Source organism: Heptranchias perlo, chromosome 26 (genome assembly GCF_035084215.1).
Source record: "Heptranchias perlo isolate sHepPer1 chromosome 26, sHepPer1.hap1, whole genome shotgun sequence".
In the NCBI taxonomy this organism is placed as follows: domain Eukaryota; kingdom Metazoa; phylum Chordata; class Chondrichthyes; order Hexanchiformes; family Hexanchidae; genus Heptranchias; species Heptranchias perlo.
Genome location: NC_090350.1, coordinates 23455314 through 23473491, shown reverse-complemented (window position 1 = coordinate 23473491; position 18178 = coordinate 23455314). Strand labels below are relative to the sequence as shown.

At 40.6% G+C, this 18178-nt stretch overlaps 1 protein-coding gene across 1 annotated transcript in view; it reads right to left on the bottom strand.

Annotated features, from left to right (window-relative positions):
- The window catches only part of LOC137342819 (transcription factor AP-2-beta-like), a 60493-nt gene that overhangs the window by 12609 nt on the left and 29706 nt on the right, over nucleotides 1-18178 (bottom strand). The window contains exons 4-5 of the mRNA XM_068007005.1: nucleotides 10481-10706; nucleotides 9929-10047 (exon numbers count right to left, since the gene is read on the bottom strand). Of these exons, the coding sequence (XP_067863106.1) occupies nucleotides 9929-10047; nucleotides 10481-10706 (345 nt within the window). The remainder of the gene's footprint in view (nucleotides 1-9928; nucleotides 10048-10480; nucleotides 10707-18178) is intronic.

The following is an 18178-nucleotide window of genomic DNA, read 5'->3' as shown; positions in this document are numbered from 1 at the left end:
CTGGACAAATGAAAGCACTCTCTCTGGGACATAGGGAGGTAGATGTCACCTACAAGATTAGTCTGATATGTAGATGTCAAAAATATCTAGTAAAAAAGAATAAACACTATGTTCTTTTGTTACTATTTTGTTTTTGCCCCTTTCACTTCAGCTATGATCTTTCTTTCTCCCTCTCTCTATCTCTGTCTCTCCTTCTGTCTCTTTCTCTGTCTCTCTCTCTCATCTTCCTTCTCTCACATCATTTAGTTTCTAACCCCTTTGAACTATCTACCTCTGTCTTTGTTAAGAAGGATGCAATGTATACTTAATTCTGAATTTAAAATAAATATTAATTGCAGACACACATAAATGGGGCTCAGCACCTGCAAGATATTTGTACATTTCTGTTAAGTTTTGTCTGGGTAAGCAGTATAACACCAGTTGCTGTTCAGCCAATATCATCTGTCACCAAAAAAATCATTTTTACGATTACTGTTTCATGATAAACTCTTTCAAAGTATTCTTCTTTCTGGATCAGAATGTCTCCCATTTATGAGAATTCAAAATGTCCAGTAATACAAACCGTTTGTAATAGTTTTTCTACTGGGCTCTAGATAGATCAACTGCTAAAACAGTCACAGAAAATGTTCAGAAAAATACATTAAAATCACCCATGTGGCCTCTGCACATTATTACAAATATATTTCACCTCTTTGTGATAAAGTAGCTGGCTGCATTGCCCCATTTTACTGATGCCTGCGTACAATGATCAACAATAAATATTCAGCAAGTGAAATTCGATGCCTTGGAAAAGGATAAACTGGAACGTAAAGCACTTAATATGAGCAATGACTAACCAGGAGATGACAGGAAGCTACTGAAAACCGACCATTTCTCAGCTATTCATATATAAAATGAACCAAATGAGAAAATATTTTAACTGAAAGTGTCAAAAGAGGGACCAGCTGAATGTAATGGTTTGTGCAGGGGTTGATTTGAGATGGAGCAAAACAAGACAGGAGGTACAGAGAGACTGTGGCACAGATAGAGATGCTCTGACTGAAAGGGGATTGTAAATAGAATTCATCTTTTCCAAAAATGAGAGAATAATTTTAAATAAATGAACCAAAAAAATCTAATTTATTAAAATATCTGTATTTATGATTTTGTTAGAACTGAGGCTGTGTTTGAAAGACAGAAAAACAGAGAAAATGATTAAGAGACACCGTAATACAGAAAGACAGAAAGGGCTATATAGAGAAACAAGAAGGGGCACCAGGAAGAAGGTAAAAATTAGACAAAATGATAATGGAGATAAAGTAATGAAAGACAGATGCTTGCTAAAGAGAGCAATGACGAACAAAGAAACAGAGAAATTATGTCAAAAAAAATTGAGAATGAAGACAAGGAGAAAGACAACAACTTGCATTTATATGGTGCCTTAAAGTAAACAATTCCAAGGTGCTTAATAGAGGAGAAACAATGCAGAGCAACAGTAGAGCATTTTGTGGAGTTGACAGTGGGAATGGTCGATGAGGTAGGTTTTGAGGAGGCTTTTGAAAGTAGCGAGGAGAAGGGGTTTAGAGCATAGGATCACGATCGCTAAAGATTGTCAGTGAAGGTGGAATTTGAGGGAGGGGAGATGCGCAGAAGGCCACAGTCGGAAAAGCAGAGGACAGATAGGGTTGGAGGAGGTTGCAGAGGTAGGGTAGGACAAGGTCATGGTGGGGGTGGGGGGGGGGTTTGTAAACATGGATGAAGCTTTTGAACTCGTTACTTTGTGGGATGGAGAGCCAGTGGAAGTCAGTGAGGACAAAGAATGAAAAAAAGAAAATGTAAGGTGAAACAGTGCCCATAACTACCGAATGAGAATTAGAGTAAGAAAGAAACAGCCTAAGGCTGGACAGGGATAATCTTTCTGCAACTATGTGTGTGTGTGTGTGTGTGTATATATATGTGTGCGGGGGAGTGGGTTTAGCCCTCTTTCTTTAGAATCACTTGGATTACAGTAAAGAAACTTCAATACCACATAAAAAGACCAATGGATTAGCCTTCTTAAAAATCTATGATTGAGAAAACAAACAGATCATCTATAAAGCAATTGTTTATTATTTGTAAAATGTTAGCAATTTCCTTTTAGAAACAGTTCTTCATTTCCTTGAACAAACTCTGGCTAATCGGGCAGATAATTCGATTTGCCCACAAAAATGACCTGATTTCTCCTACAAGACTACAATGTGCATATTACTTGCTCATCATGTCAGACATAACACAGTGTGTTTTTAAAGTTTAATATTACTTCAGTGCATGCAAAATGGCTTCAGGAGCAGAAAAAAGTTACTTCGAATGTAGTTCTAGAACCAATAGTGAGGGCAGGATTCAATGGCCTGATATTGACTGGAAACAAACCCACACTAATGGGGGGAGAAATTCAACTCACGGCCACCCATTTGTCCAGTGTAAAATCGGTGCTAGATCTTCAAATTTTGTGTTGTGATCTGCCACACCTGAACTTCGCCAGAGATGCACCGGTTGCCTTATTGGCTCAGGTGACTTTTAATTGTCCAAGCCGCCCACCTGAAACAGGAATTAGGGTCCTTAAATATGCAAATTGGGATCCTATGCCGGTTGTAGGACCCAAATGCGTAATTCAGGTACAAATGGGTGGAGCTTGTGCCACACATGCTTGGCCTAGTTGTATTAGGTCTTCAGTGACCTAACCAGCAGTCCTTAAAGGACATGGTGACAGCTCAAAAAAAGGTGTGCTCTCCATAGGCCCACAAAAAAATTTCCAGCTCGCTGCCAGGGGGTTCGAGGCCCCTCCAGGATCGGCTCCCCCCACCCCACCCCCAGGCTCTGCCAACTTCCCGCCCTCCTCAAAAGGTGAGCCACAACAGGGCGTTCATTTGATGCCCACAGCTTGCTGGAGGCATTTAAATAAGGCACAAGCCGAATTTGGCTCGCTCTTCAGGCCGACACACCAACATGCAAAGCAATCGCGCGGCCGATTTTGCGCTCAATTTGGGTGCAAGTCGACTTTCTCCCTCATGGAATTTGAGTAAAATTCTCAAATAATTATCAATAATTAATTTAAAAAACAACATTCAGAGACAATTAAACAAAACCCAGAAATTGGTCCCAAACTAAGTCCTCTACATATTGATCAGTGCGCACTGCCAGAGAAAAGAGGGAAACAGAAATCAGAGTAAAGAGACCTTCATTGTCCCTCAGTATCGCACTGAGGGTATCTACACAAATATATTCAGAAAAAAATATTTTAAATATATTTTTGGAGCCAGTAGTGAGGGCAGTATTCAGTGGACTGGTTTTGATTAGAAATTAAGCCACACAGCCAGGCTCACATCATTCTAATACTGCCATCTATTTTGCTCACAGAAGAGATAAAAATGATTGGAGAGGAGACTTTAATCTCCTAAACCCAGACTGGAAACTGTACTCTTTTGCTCTTTCCGAGTAAATTCTGCATATAAGATATATCCTTAGTAACAATGTCCATAAATACCACTTCCACATTTGCTTTTACTATGCCAACACTAAAAACAGTACAGCAGAACTAATGCCTCCCCAAACTTGGAAAAGGTACTGGGAGTGTCAATGCAGGCATCGCTTCAGTGGCGATTAGCTCTGTGCAGCCACTGCACAGCAACTGGAACCAATACCATCACTGGTGGTTTGACCCTGGAATGCATAGCACTAGGTTCATTGATGCCACAACAATAAATAGATACATTTACCAAGAGTGCCCTTAAACATGCACACATGGAACTTGCAGAGCCAAGAAATTAACCATCACAAATAATGCAAAGGGACAGTATAACTCTACTCGCTGCCTGCATGGCTCTGAAAATTACAATAAACTATTAATCTTTTGAGCACTGGATTTCTCTAGTAAACTTCACCATAAAATGTCAGCTCTAATTTTGCTGTAGTTTCCATTCTGTACCAATCATTTCTCACTGAAAAGTTGAATACTGTAATTAGAATTAAGGATGTGTATGAATCTATATAGCATTTCTATATTGACCGTACACTATGATTGAAATTAAACATTTGTATTTGTTTTTGTAACAATAAGGCTACCTTGGTCCTCAGAGGATTAAATTAACAAAGTAGTAAAAGTATGAATCCCTTGTGTAGGTGATCTCTGCATGAGGTACCTTTACAGGGGTAAGTGTTTATATTTAAATATTTCCCTCATTCTATCTATACTCCCCTTCTACCATGTATCAGCTGGAAAGGGAAGACAGTTGAAATCATGAAGTTCTCCAACCATCTCATCAGTGGGTAATGCAATGGGGCACCTTGTTTAGAGAATGATAAAACTTGCTTGTATACAGCACCGTATCACATCTCTTACAATGTTCCAAAGTGCTTGACATCCAATTAATTACTTTTTGAAATGCAATCACTGTTGTGATGTAGGTAAACTCAACAGCCAATTTTGCACATTGCATGCTCCCACAAACAGTAAATGAGTTGAATAACCAGTTAATCTGTTTTTTTTTGGCGGTATTTGTCAATTGAGGAATAAATAGCCACAACACCCAATTCTTCTTCAAAGAGTGTCATGGGATCTTTTACATCCACTGGAACAAGCAAATGAGGCCTTGGTTAAATGTCTCAAGCACAGTACTGGAGCATCAATGCAAGGCACAATGATGCAATGTAACTAAGAACCAACCTGTGCTCTCCACAGAGCTTCCAATTTCAGCCTCATTGGTAGGGAGTGGCACAAAGCTGATGCCAAACTGCTGTCTAAAAGGAGGAGAGAACATCGCAAGCAGAGTCATTCCTGGGCCACTGTTATGTCCCTCCTAATGGCCAGTTCAGAATGGTGTTATGGGAGAACTGGGAGCAAGTCACCCTCCCAACCTCTGGGTGACAGGCCAAGAAGAAGTGGAGAAAAAAAGAGGAATTTCATCCACTTCTCTCAAGCTGATATCTCCTTTTTCCATGATTGCTCCATCAAACATCTCTTGGCTGACAGCCAGTGAAATTCATTTACTGTGGAATAGCTCAGTTCATTTCAGGCTGGGGTTGAAGCACTCATTTCCCATAAGGCAGAATGGAAATCCAGTGCTCCACTGTTGAATCTATCAAGCCACTGCACACCTTCAAGTTTTAGCCTCGATAACAGTAGCCTGGTAAAAAAATTCAAATTGTTTTCTGCTAACAATTGAATATTTTTGTTTAAATGAATGCAAATGGGACAATTGGGAGGAACTGGCTGGAAGGACTCACTTGGGCAAATTATCCTGTACTGATGTAGGTCAGTTCTAAATGGTGAAGAACTGGTGCTAATTTCACCGGGGTGATAATGTGCTGGTCATGTTCAAACTTCGTGGCTCATTTGTATAATGATTCACAGCCCCAGGTGAAGATTTGGATGGGTGCAGGAAGTAGACACAACAGCCGCTCCGAGTTAAAATTGGGACTAATATAGTTCTTTTTAATTTTGAAAAGCAATACTAAAAATGAGACTTTTTTTTATAATGTTAGCAGTTATTTAAAGATTTACATTCACCATCATTCTCCTTCACTTGCTATACGTTCAGAATCTGTAACTTCACACCGCTTAATCCCTGGTGTTGTGAAGAATCTTTATCCTTTATATGAAATACATATTTGAAATTGATTTGAGCTCCTGACTGCCAGCTTCCACAGGGATCATGTTTAACCAGGTAAGCAGTGAAAGTGTTTTGCAGCTTTTAAAAGGCAGACACTTTTACTGACCTATCATTTATTTTACACAATAAGAATGGCCCTGTGACCAGTGAAGTGCCACAACATTTGCAGACAAAATAAATCAAAGCATGGCCAACGTCATATCACTATTAGTAAATTTTTAGTTGGTGTTATTCCTCCTCCCCAAACCTGAGTGCCTTCACTTAAATTTTGGTTTCATAAAAATGACTATACTGACAAAACAAGTTGGGTGAAATTCAACATGTGAATAATTTCAGTGAAAAAGTTGGGGCAAGTACAAAATGGGATTTCATGTTTTGTACTAATGTCAGTATTTCATTAAAATGTAATATAATCAGCACTTTCATTTTATAACAATCAAACCTCATGGTGATGATACCACATTGATCAGACTTATGGATCTGATCAGATATTATACTCAGGATTTTGACCTTCCTGAGTTCTGTGGCCAGTTCTATTTAATATCAAGTATAATTAAACTAATATAGTTACTGCAACATAAGGGAGCTATCTTCAGCATTGAAGAGTACTAATAGTCTCAGAGAATACCTTAGAAGCATATAACGTACTAAATAGAGAAAATAAACCCAAGCAATACTTTCAGATACAACAGGGCAGGAGAACAAGTAGGCATGGTTCAGGACTGTGAAGGGCAAATTTAAGGACGGACTTAAGGAAGTCTTCCTTCACACAAAGGATGATCAACAGCTGAACTCTCTAGAATTCCCTCCCGAAACCACTGCACTTCTCCACCTCTGTCTCCTACCTATTCAACCAAGCTTATGGCCATCTCTCCTTTACCTCAGTGTCCATTATTTCCCTCACGTCTCTGTGAAGTGCTTTGGGATGTTTCAATATGTTAACGGTACTATATAAATGCAAGTTGTCGGAGTACTAGCAGTCGTAGTAACAGGTTGCTTGGAAAGGTGGTTGACACCAGGATATTGAACACATTTAAGAGAAAGCTAGATACAGTAACTGGACGACAGTGGAATTGCTATTATGGGATAGTTAAATCAAATGAGCTGAAGGGCCTTCTCCTTCCAAGGCTATCTTAATGCAAATATTCCATGAATTAAACTGAATTAACTCATAAACAGGTCTTTTATATATTTTTAAGCATCAGTGCCAGCTCTTGGGTTTTCTGCTGGGTTCTTTTTATTCCTGGATCCGTTCTGGATCTAAACATTAAGATTGGAATCTGCTTGAGAATAATTTAGCAAAATAACACAGTCTGAACAGCACATGGTGCCAATCTGAACATCCCTATTGTCTTTCTCTGGACCCTGGGGGTTAGCGAGTGCCTTATAAGGTGCTTTTCCAAGTTTCCATTCCCAAAGGTCCTACACAATAACAGACATTTTAACACTGGAAAATATCTCTTCTAAAGGCTCTGATTCACCTGGACTCTCTGATACCTCGCCCAAGTGGCCTTTATTTGTCTGCAAGCCTAGTCATTAAATGGTCGAAGGCTATTCGATTCCAATAGGCATCACACTGAGTTGTGTCATCAGCCAATGCCTGCATGGGCATATTTTCCAGCAGGAGTAACTGGACAACAATGAGGACTGGTCAGCGATGCTGCGGTTCACGGTAGCGACCCTATCGCTACCCAGTGTAATAATTTAACTCAGCACAGACCTGGTGATCTTCCTGGTCTGCATGGCTCATCTGGGCAGTGCCCTTACCAACAGAGTGTCTACAAAGTAGTTTATCAGTTTCACAGAGGAGCTATTTGTGAGGGCTAAGTCTCGCTCTCCCTCCACTCCCCTCCTCGCTGACCTACATTTGGTTCCCTGTCCCCCAGTGGATTGAATTTAAAATCCTCATCATAGTCTTCAAATCCTTCCATGCCCGTATCTCACTGTATCTCTAAGTCTTACATCTCCCGCTGTATCCTTTGGTCCTTCGATTCTGGCCTTTTACGGGTCTCTCCCACCTTCCCTTTGTCCCACTTTGAAAGCGGACCTTTCAGCAACTTCAGCCCGACTCAGTGGAACTCCCTGTCTAAACTCCTCCATCTCGTCACTTCTCTCTCCACCTTTAAAAACACTTCTCAAAACCCATCTTTGCTGACCGTGACTCAGCATCCATTCCTTTATTCCATTTATCTGTTCAGCTGGGACATTTTATACATTAAAGGAAGTTGCAAGTTGTTGCTGAGGGCTAATTTTGGTTAGGGATGTTGGAAAGTATTAGATTTGATCTCTTTTTGCCCCTCTGTTGTCACTGCTTTTTTCAATATACCTTAAACAGTCAGTGATAATGACATCATCAGAAGAACAGACCTGGAGAAATTACTAAATCCAACAGTATGATGGCTCGAAATTAACAAACAGCTGCAGCTGCAGGACTTTGATTGCCTGTACTGACGTCAATCCAGCTCACTCACACTGCTGGGCTCTGCAGCTCCTCTAGACCAGTTCTCCTTAAAGTATCATTATCAACATTCACTGTCTAAGTAAAACGAATCAAAAACACTGAAGCAGTCAGAGCGAAAAGATGTCACGGTTAATTTTTGTAACGGTTTGATTTTTAAAAGGACGCGCTAACGGTGAAGTTCACTCTGTAAATATTCAGACAAAAGAATATTTGTTAAATCCTTTACTGTTTTCAAAGGGTTAGTGCAGTATTTGTTTGCTGAGATGAAAGGGAGGCAGCATGAGTAATCTGTTTTTGGCACTGTTTCGCGCTGTAAGGATTATATTGATGCTGCAGTTCTCAATGGGAGAAATTCATCCAGACCCAAAGTTCCTATTTTTTTTGGCCATGAACTTATTGATGGAGTTTACCAGAGATAAAAATGGCAGCTGGAAAATTCCTGTCCACTTAGGTCATTACCGGTGAAATAGGATTTTGAAACATCTTAAAAAATATTATAAATATATATATTCTATACATAAATTCTTTACTAGAGTCACCATAAGCTTTTCTCTGCAATGCTATCATTTCACTTGTATTTAAATCCCTCCATGGCCTTGCCTCTCCCTATCTCTGTAACTTCCTTCAGCCCTAAAAGCTCCCCCTGACTTACTGTTCCTCCACCTTTCGCCCGACCATTGGCGGCTGTGCCTTCAGCCACCAAATCCACAAGCTCTGGAATTCCGTCCTAAACCCCGCCACCTATCCACTTCCCACTCCTCCTTCAAGACCCTCCTTGAAACCCACCTCTTCAACCAATTTGGCCACACTTAATCGTTCTTTCTTTGGCTCAGTGTCCATATTTTATTATGTCTCTATGAATCACCTTGGGATGATTTTCTCCCTTAAAAGTGCTATATTAATGTAAGTTGTTGCTATTAACTCGGTCTTCAATGAATTTTCTCCCAACTTGTATAAGTTTTTCCCTTTCATCAGCACTTTTGTGAAAGAATCCAGAACATGTGGAAGAATCATGCTCTCCGACTCTCTGTGTATATCTATCTATATATTTATGTCAACTCTTAATTCAAAGTTGCTTAATTTGAGTTGTCTGATAATTCTGATTTTTAGCACTAAATTCCAATTTTGCTGTGTATTTGCAGAAAGTATTTATGTCCCTTTCCTGATTTGGATGATTGGATCATTTGAATTTTTTTTACTGCAAACATAATGTTTGATTTTCAGGAGTAGATTATATTTAAGGAAGCAGTTGGCAGGCAACAAAATCAAGTTGTGTTCCTTACCATTTACCTGTGCAATGAGTTCAGTAGACATGCTATGAATCTTCATGTACTTGAGTGTCACCATCCAGCATTAATATAAAACAGTTTGTGATATGCTGAGTGCATGTTTGCTGCATACCTGGAAAATTGCTGTCGGATTTTGCAGAATCAAGCTCTTGAGTTTGAGTCACAAAACTAATTACTTGACTTGTTTTTTTTAATTATTCGTTCATGGGATGTGGGCGTCGTTGGCGAGGCCAGCATTTATTGCCCATCCCTAATTGCCCTTGAGAAGGTGGTGGTGAGCCGCCTTCTTGAACCACTGCAGTCCGTGTGGTGACGGTTCTCCCACAGTGCTGTTAGGAAGGGAGTTCCCGGATTTTGACCCAGCGAAGATGATGGAACGGCGATATATTTCCAAGTCGGGATGGTGTGTGACTTGTTATGTGCAATACATGAATTCACAGGGACATAAATACTTTATGTGCTCCATGTGCATACGTGAGCATGCAGAACCAAAGGATTTAAGCATGTTTATAATACTGGTGCCCTCGAGTGATTGTTGAAAAGTCCCTTACCTTCGACGAGTGAGGTGAGTAAGGTGACATTGGCTGCTTTGCGCCTTCCTGCAGGCAAATTCAATCCGATCTTTTCCAACTTTTCTCTCAAAGATCTGCCTCCATTTTTTGACTTTGCCCTAAGGAAGATAGACACTTGTTTCAATCCGTATACAGCTGGAAAAGTAACAATTCTATGAATCTTCGTCTGTTTATTCTAGATATTCATGAGCTTCGCTGTATTTTATCAAAATATGTAAAATATTATACATGCTCATTCTCACTTGAAACAAACTCAAATTCTATGTATCTTGCACCTTCTCCTTCCTTTTAATCTAATTCTCAGTTTGCTTTGATTTTTTCATTTCTTGCTAGTCCCTTTTTATTTCTCATTTTTCTTTCTTTTTTCATCTCCTCTTTTCCATTTCTTTTTCACCCTCTATGCCTCTCATATTTACTTTTATCCCACTATTCAATCACAATTTCTTTATTATTCTCTCCCTTCTGTTTTATTCCAATGATCATTCTCTCTCAGCAGTTCCTCTCTCATCTTTCACTCATTCTCTCACTCACCTCCTGAGCACTCCTCCAAGTAGTGATGCATTCAGACACTCTGGTGGCGACAGGCGCCTCTGAACCTCTCCCACAGTCACTTTGTACTTGGATGTGGAGCTGAGCAGTGACAGGCGGCCTGGGACGGAGCAGAACACTTCATTTGGGTTCGTCACTCCTCCGACCAACCCATCCTTTTGCATGCTCAAAGAAAGTGAACTACCATTGGCTTTAATTGGCATTGGAACTGAAATAAAGGGAAAAAAATAGACTCACTATAGAATATGCAAACTGCATAAAATTTCAAATGGATTCTATACAGAAACAATAGGTAACATAGAACAGGTGAGGCATTCCACAATATGAAGAGTATTTGTCAAATATCCATCAAGCTGTAAAATGACGTGTGACACAGGCATATAGATTATGATCATATACTGAAAACACATACGGGACAATGGATGGCCAGGGATGTTACTGAAGATATCCATTCAGTCCAGGCTTGTGCAAAAGTGGCAAAACCACAAACTCATGTAACAAATCCCAAACTATCAAGGTTCCCAATGCTTCTCAGTTATTAATCCCTGATCATCCATTACTTTGTATAATAACACATGGCTGATCAAAATCTTTGAATAAAATGCTTTAAAGCAGCCAGGGCACTATAATTGTCCTCAGGGCCTCTGGGCGAGTGAAGGGGAAGAGCTGCCAGGGTTTCTGCTCCAGTGACCACTGCAGGAAAGTGTACATATGTAATCAAGCCAATTTGCACCAGTCCTTAACACTGTTCCAAGGTATAAAATATATTTCTTTTTTAAAAATTAAAACTTTGTGGAAATGGATGTTGACTTCAAGGGAGCAGAATACCAAATGCCTTCCCTGAAATCATCAACATTTTTTTCATGTTGTTGTTTGGGGGGTGCGGGGGGGAGAACACACCCAGGCTAATATTTATTATCCTGGGCTAGATGTCTGTGCTTAACTTCATTGCCAAAGGAAGCATGATTTCAGGTGCAAACTGCCTGATTCCTGCTGGTAGCGAATTTAAATATTTAAACAAATGACCAACCATTGAGAAATAGCCCAGGCTACAACTCCTGCTGGCAGTATGGCCTGCCGTCTGCTCAGCGTGAGCAAGGTCTACAGTACATGCAAGTGCATTGTATCAAAATCCATTCACAATCAAATCCATATATTGTGTAAATGTAACAAAAGCAAACTCTTGCCGAGCGCTAATCCAATTCAAGGAAACCATTGTCACGTCCCAAACTGCTTGTGATATAAATCCTATTCATACAACAGCAACTGCTTCTGATTTTTGTTTTAATCATATTTTCTAGACAATTTTCTTGGGCAATTTTTTTCTCCCCTCCTGAAGGTATCTGCTCTTTATGAAGGTACAGTTCTACAAACAGCAGTTGGGTGGAAAGTGAGGGGGTATGTGGGATCAGCAAGCCCACTGCACTTTCAGTGTAATTATTTGCTTTCATATGTCATGGTCTTTTATTCAGGGTCGTTTTGAGCTGTCAGCTTTTTTCAAACTGTTGATCAGCTTATGGTAGTTTTCTAAGTTGGAATGTAAGCAAAAATCATAGTTAATTTTCCCTTCCCTAACTCAGTGGCAACTGAGATTAAGTGTAGTGCTTCTACAACTGCCCCAGCTAACTCAGAACAAATGGAGATCGGACATGGCACCTTCCTGGTCTGTATGAGGCAGCTACTTACTGGATAAACTCACTGAGCCATAAATTGGTTCCTTTATGTTGGGGCTTTATCATTAATTATGGATGTAGGTCATGACAATCTTTCCCACTGCAAAATTGCCACAAATGCAATGTTGCTCTTCAGTCAAATAATATGGACACTGACCATATAAACAGCCTGGTACTGAACCAAACTATTTTCCTAGATTCCATGTGGTAGCCGATCTGCCATTATTTTCTTTGGGAAGGTATTGTGGGTTGAGAGTATTGAGGCTTATTAACATTGGCTTAAAGAAAACATTTTACAATACTGTTCTACGGCTGCTAAAAATTGAAATTATTTAAGCTTGGGGCATTTTGTTCAAGGTTAATTTAGTTTTTACTTATTTGTTTCCTTGCCTTCGCTCACTATACATAAACCTTGTATTTCTCCTATACTGTTTAAGTGGCAAATTACAGTTGCATGCAAACACATTGTGATTTGAAGCACAAAAATTCAGTTCATAAATTAGATGCAATCTCTCTCCCCACCCACTGTACAAACAAGGTAATACTCAGCAGCCTCATTGCATACAAGTAGTACTGTTTTGCTTGCGCTAACCCATTAACAAGATTTCACTGTATGTCTAAATACCAATGTCATAGCAGCAATTGTCAAGCAAAAGTACATGAGGTACATTAAAAATGGTTGTGTTGGCAGTACAGCATGTGCTGCACTAAGGTGATGAGATTTCATTCCTCACGTCACTGAATCCCAGCTGCATCGCTGTAAGGAGGCAAAATGGGAGCCAGGGAGTGAAAATTGGGGAGTGTTATCAACAGCTTTTCTCAAATACCTCATGGTGACTGGTTTGAGAACTGCTTGCTGTAGATCTAAATGCTGCACATGCCCCGTAGTCATACAAGGTGGCTAATGACTCACGAAGACCAGAATGGGAGAAAATGCGGGGGGGTGGGGGGGGGGTGGAATTAGAATATAATATACTCTCTGGGAAAAAAATGTGGGAGTGAAATACAGTTTGAATATCAATGTCGAAAGTATCCACCTGAAATCTTAATTGTAAAGAATTGCATTAAGTAGATCTGAAGTAGGGTATATATTCAATACACACTGTATAAATAAGCTGCCCATTTCATCCTGTAATTTCTACCATATATAAAAATATGCCTTGGACCGCACACACAATGGATAGGAGTGTTAAATATATCTATAATCTGGTACTCTGTTAAAAATACACATTACATCAAACTTGTCCTGCATCAAACCAGGTAGGTTATAGTGTCTATTATGTACTCCTGTTTCTATTCTATATGTTAAAAAAGTTCATAAAATATCACAACAAGTACCTATCTCTCTGTTTTGTTGAGCTATGCTTTATACAGAATTGTATTCCATTGATTAGACAATGTTATAGAAAAATATTCCATAATTAATATGAAACACAGTTAATAAAACAAGGCACCCCTGACTCTCTGGAAATTGCAAGGAAACTATTCCAATCTGTTATTCCCCTAATAATGATGTGTTGTTGCATTATTTTAAAAGGTTCAAATGACATTTGGTTGCACAAAGGGTTAAATCGCCAAGATGCAGCACACAAGATAATTGATACAGGGGAGAGTCCTAAGAGTTGTGTCTGTTATCATAAACCGATCAGGATATGCATGCCAGCTGAGCCCCAATGTTTGATTATAGTCTTTACTCCCCCTGCAGTACCTCTTACTTCATGTAATAGCCACTGCCTATCAACCGTGACATTTCAATGTTTAAAGATTCCATCTATTGCTCGCCACATTGGCAGAAAGGCCCCTAGGATTTGGCACTTTGGTTATGTTACAAAATGCCAGTTAAAACTAGTCCTGAATTATCCAACATTCCACATTCAAACTCTGGTAGGCTTGGGTTATACTGCCACCTGTGTACTGGAAAGCGGGTGTGAATACACTTCTCCCACTTTCATGTGATGGAAGAGTTACACTGCCACTTCTAGTGTCACCGTGAAGCGAGAGCCACATTGTATCAAAGCAAAAGAAGCAGTAAAACTGCAGCCTTACGAAACAGAGGTTCACAGTCACCTTTGGCAAATTATTTTACTTGCATGTGCATGCTTATCTCCAAGAAATTGCCTTTGAAATCTAAAACATTCCAAATTAATTTCTTGAGTATAGAGTATATATGCACGTGATACAGAACATATTCAATGAACAAGTGTGCAAATATAATCCTAAGTAATTACTTTGTACTGTCTGTTATATTCACTCATTGCATGTTAGTCTGTTTAAAAATTCTCCTTAAAAACAGTTCCAATATTAATAGCAGAGGTGGGTTATTTTAGGTAAAGAAACAGCAAAAAGAAATATACCCTAGCTGGAAAGATGATAAGGGTGCAAATATTTAAATCTTTAAAGCTGTGAGTGCAAATAGAAAGGGACATAAAAAGGCAAATGGGATTCTGGGTTTTATATATAGGATCTTGAATACAAAAGTAATGTGAATATTTTGGTTAGTTCACAGGTAAAGTATTGCAAGCAGTTCTGGATACCCCATTATAGGAAAGGTGTTAGAGCCTTACAAAGGGTACAGCAAACATTCACCCGGATGATACCACGGATGAGAGGTTATAATCAGGAAGAAAGGCTCAAAAAAAGGCAGTTCCTGCTCTTTATTGCTGGACGGTGTCCCATTGCTAGAAAATGCACAAGTATGAATATCAGGTGAGGACAGCATTGAGCTTGACTGTGATGGCCCCAGTTTACAAATAGTCTGATGAGACTCGGGTAGAAATTGGTCTGGGGCGGTATCGCAAAACGGGCGGTATCGCGTCGGCCGCCCGTTATACTCCCCGCCCGTTATACGCCCCGCCCGTTATACTCCCCGTCCGTTATACGCCCCGCCCGATGTACTCCTCGCCCGTTATACTCCCCGTCCGTTATACGCCCCGCCCGATGAACTCCTCGCCCGTTATACTCCCCGTCCATTATACGCCCCGCCCGTTATACTCCCCGTCCATTATACGCCCCGCCCGTTATACTCCCCGTCCATTATACGCCCTGCCCGTTATACTCCCCGTCCGTTATACTCCCCGTCCGTTATACGCCCCGCCCGATGTACTCCTCGCCCGTTACACTCCCCGCCCGATGTACTCCCTGCCTGTTACACTCCTCGCCCGTTATACTCCCTGCCTGTTATACTCCCTGCCCGTTACACTCCCCGCCCGTTATACTCCCCGTCCGTTACACTCCCCGCCTGTTGTACTCCCCGCCCGATGTACTCCCCGCCCGATGTACTCTCTGCTTAATATTCAATTCCATTGACATCAACAGAACTAAATATCGGGCCGGGGAGTATATCAGGCGGGGAGTGTAACAGGCCGGGGAGTATATTAGGCAGGGAGTGTAACAGGCGGGGAATATAACGGGCGGGGAGTGTAACGGGCGGCCGATATCATGCCGTCCTATTTACACTCCCACCCGAGATGTATTTCTATCCCTGACTATCTCGAATAGTCACACGAATGAGGTATTAGAGGGCTTTCCGCAACTGTGCAACTGTATCCAGCATACATCACTGTCTTCGGAAGAGATTGGGAGAAAAGAAAACAAATGGCCATGAAAGGTTTTTTCCTTAAATACTGTGCCTCAGTCAGTAGTCTTAGCTAAACAACAAACATTCTTGGATTGTGCTAATTTCTATTTACACGCAGCTGTAATGAGCTTCGTAAAGTGTCTCGCGTAAAGCGTTCCCATCACAGTGCATCAACTTAATTTGCTTTGCTGCATTCTTGTGCCAGCCACCTTCCTTCTTTATTATAATTTTACTGGATTTATCTGAGAAAAATACAAGCAGCTCTTCAGCAGCATCAGCTCCAGCTGGCTGTGACTTAACACGCCCTGTGTTGTATTGGGGAAAAAAAACAGCTGGTGCTCACTGTAACAGCACACACCTGAAAAGCCTGCACTGATGTGGTTACCAGAACGCAGTGCACGTACAATGCTGATTTTGTGCACTAATTAATGAATTTTGCTCATTTGCACATTGTAGCGGAATGAGGCCCCAGGACTGAAAATGATTTACTGCAGGCGATTCCTACTCTCTTTATGTAACCGGAAGAACAACATCTCTGTATTCAAGATCACATGTGGCTCAGCAGCACAGACCTAGGACGTGCTCAGCGCTTGATGATTCAGTCTAACAGGCATGTATTTTACTGACTGACAGATTCTTTTTGATGTTTGTTTAGTTGTAAATTTACTTCTTATTCTTCATGTTATTCGTAGTGTAATACTAAAAGAGTGCTGCGTTGCCCTGAGGTGCCATCTCTTGGATTTCCTGTTCAAGTGGACAGAAAACATTCTGTGGCATCTTTTTGATGAAAAGCAGGGAGTTCTCCCAGTGCCCTTATTAACATTCATCCCTCAACCAACATTACCAGAACAAATTAACTGGGGATTCATTGCACTGCTGTTTGTGGATGCTTGCTGTGCATAAATTGGCTGCCAAGTTTGCCAATTCACAGTGACTACACTTTAAACATAATTCTTTGGCGGTGAAGCACTTTGGGACCTCCTGAGGACATGAAAGCCACCATATAAATGGACGTTCTTTCTTTCTTGTTTCTTTCTTTCTAATGTAAATGATTCCAACACAAGCTAATCCATTTAAAATAAATGGTCAAGGTTTGTAACATATCTAAAAAAAAGTAAAAACCCTAACATTTACACAAATAGCATTTTATTTTAAAAGTTTTTTTCTCAATTCTTCCTTTTCTCCTCTCCTGTCCTGAAGATGCTAACTCCTCCCTGGGGTATGGTTCCATATATGACTGTAGACAAAACTTTCGGCTAATTTTTCCCTCACTAGTCCAGGGGTACCAAGGCGCATCGTACCCTCCTCAGCTGAGATCAGCTAACTCAGTGTAGAGCAAGGATCAAGCCTACTGGCCTATCTGGTTCAATATAACACCAAGTGGTGTATTTAGCCACTGAGCCATCTCGGAGAGCTCCACTAATGCTCCTGAAGGCTATAAGCCTGTATATTCTACTCAGCAGGCAGTTACTGCTGCTGACTGGTGGATCTGCCTAACTAATATATGGCATGATTTCTACAACCGCAAGATTCAAATATTCTGTTTTCTGCCAGTTGATGTCCGACTGCTGTTTAGGATAGAAATTAACCTATTGGCATAAATACAGAGAAGGCAAATTGACACAGGTCTCAGTGAGTTTGGACTTCAACCCTGAAAATCTGTTTGCTGCGCTCCCCCTTCCCCATGAATTGCTGTTGTCTGGAGCACTGCTCTGCTGTAGACAGGATTCCGACTTTGCCCAAGTGAAAAGGAGACTTTTTTTTTCTTACTTGCTGCACTGGAAATGAGAGCAATTACCTGCATCTCCACTGGCTTTTGAAAAATGGAAAAATCAGCAGAGGAGCAATAAACTCTTCTCCCCACCACATGATTAGTCACTTCCGTGCCTTTGGTGGTAAGTCACTACTGCCAGCATTATTGGCATGGGAATTTTTTTTTGAACCTGTTGGTAGCTTATAATGCCAAACAAAACTCCCTCATAAATATGGTACTCCACTTCCTGTCAGCGTGAAGCTCATGACTTTAGTTTCTTATCTTTGCAACAGAACAGCATTTATGAAGTTATTTTCTTTCACCTCATTGGGGCTGTAAAAATACGCCATGAGATACTACTGTACGAAGACGTAACAGAGGAAGAGGATGGATCATTGGGAATTCCAGAGGTGACTAAGCAGGGATGAGAGGAAAGCCATTGCTGATGATGTACTGGCTGCATTGGAACATATCGGAGTGGAGCCACGCAATGGCAATGCTCTGGAGCTGAATCAGTAGGGAAAGGTGGTGGAGGAAAATGACACAGTCAACCATGTCAAGGGCCATCGAGAGTTGAGGAGAACAAGGTGGGATAATGCACCACAGTTGCAGTCACAGAGTAAATAATTGCAGACTTTGATTGGAGGATCAATGCTGTAAGCAGGGCAGAACAAGGC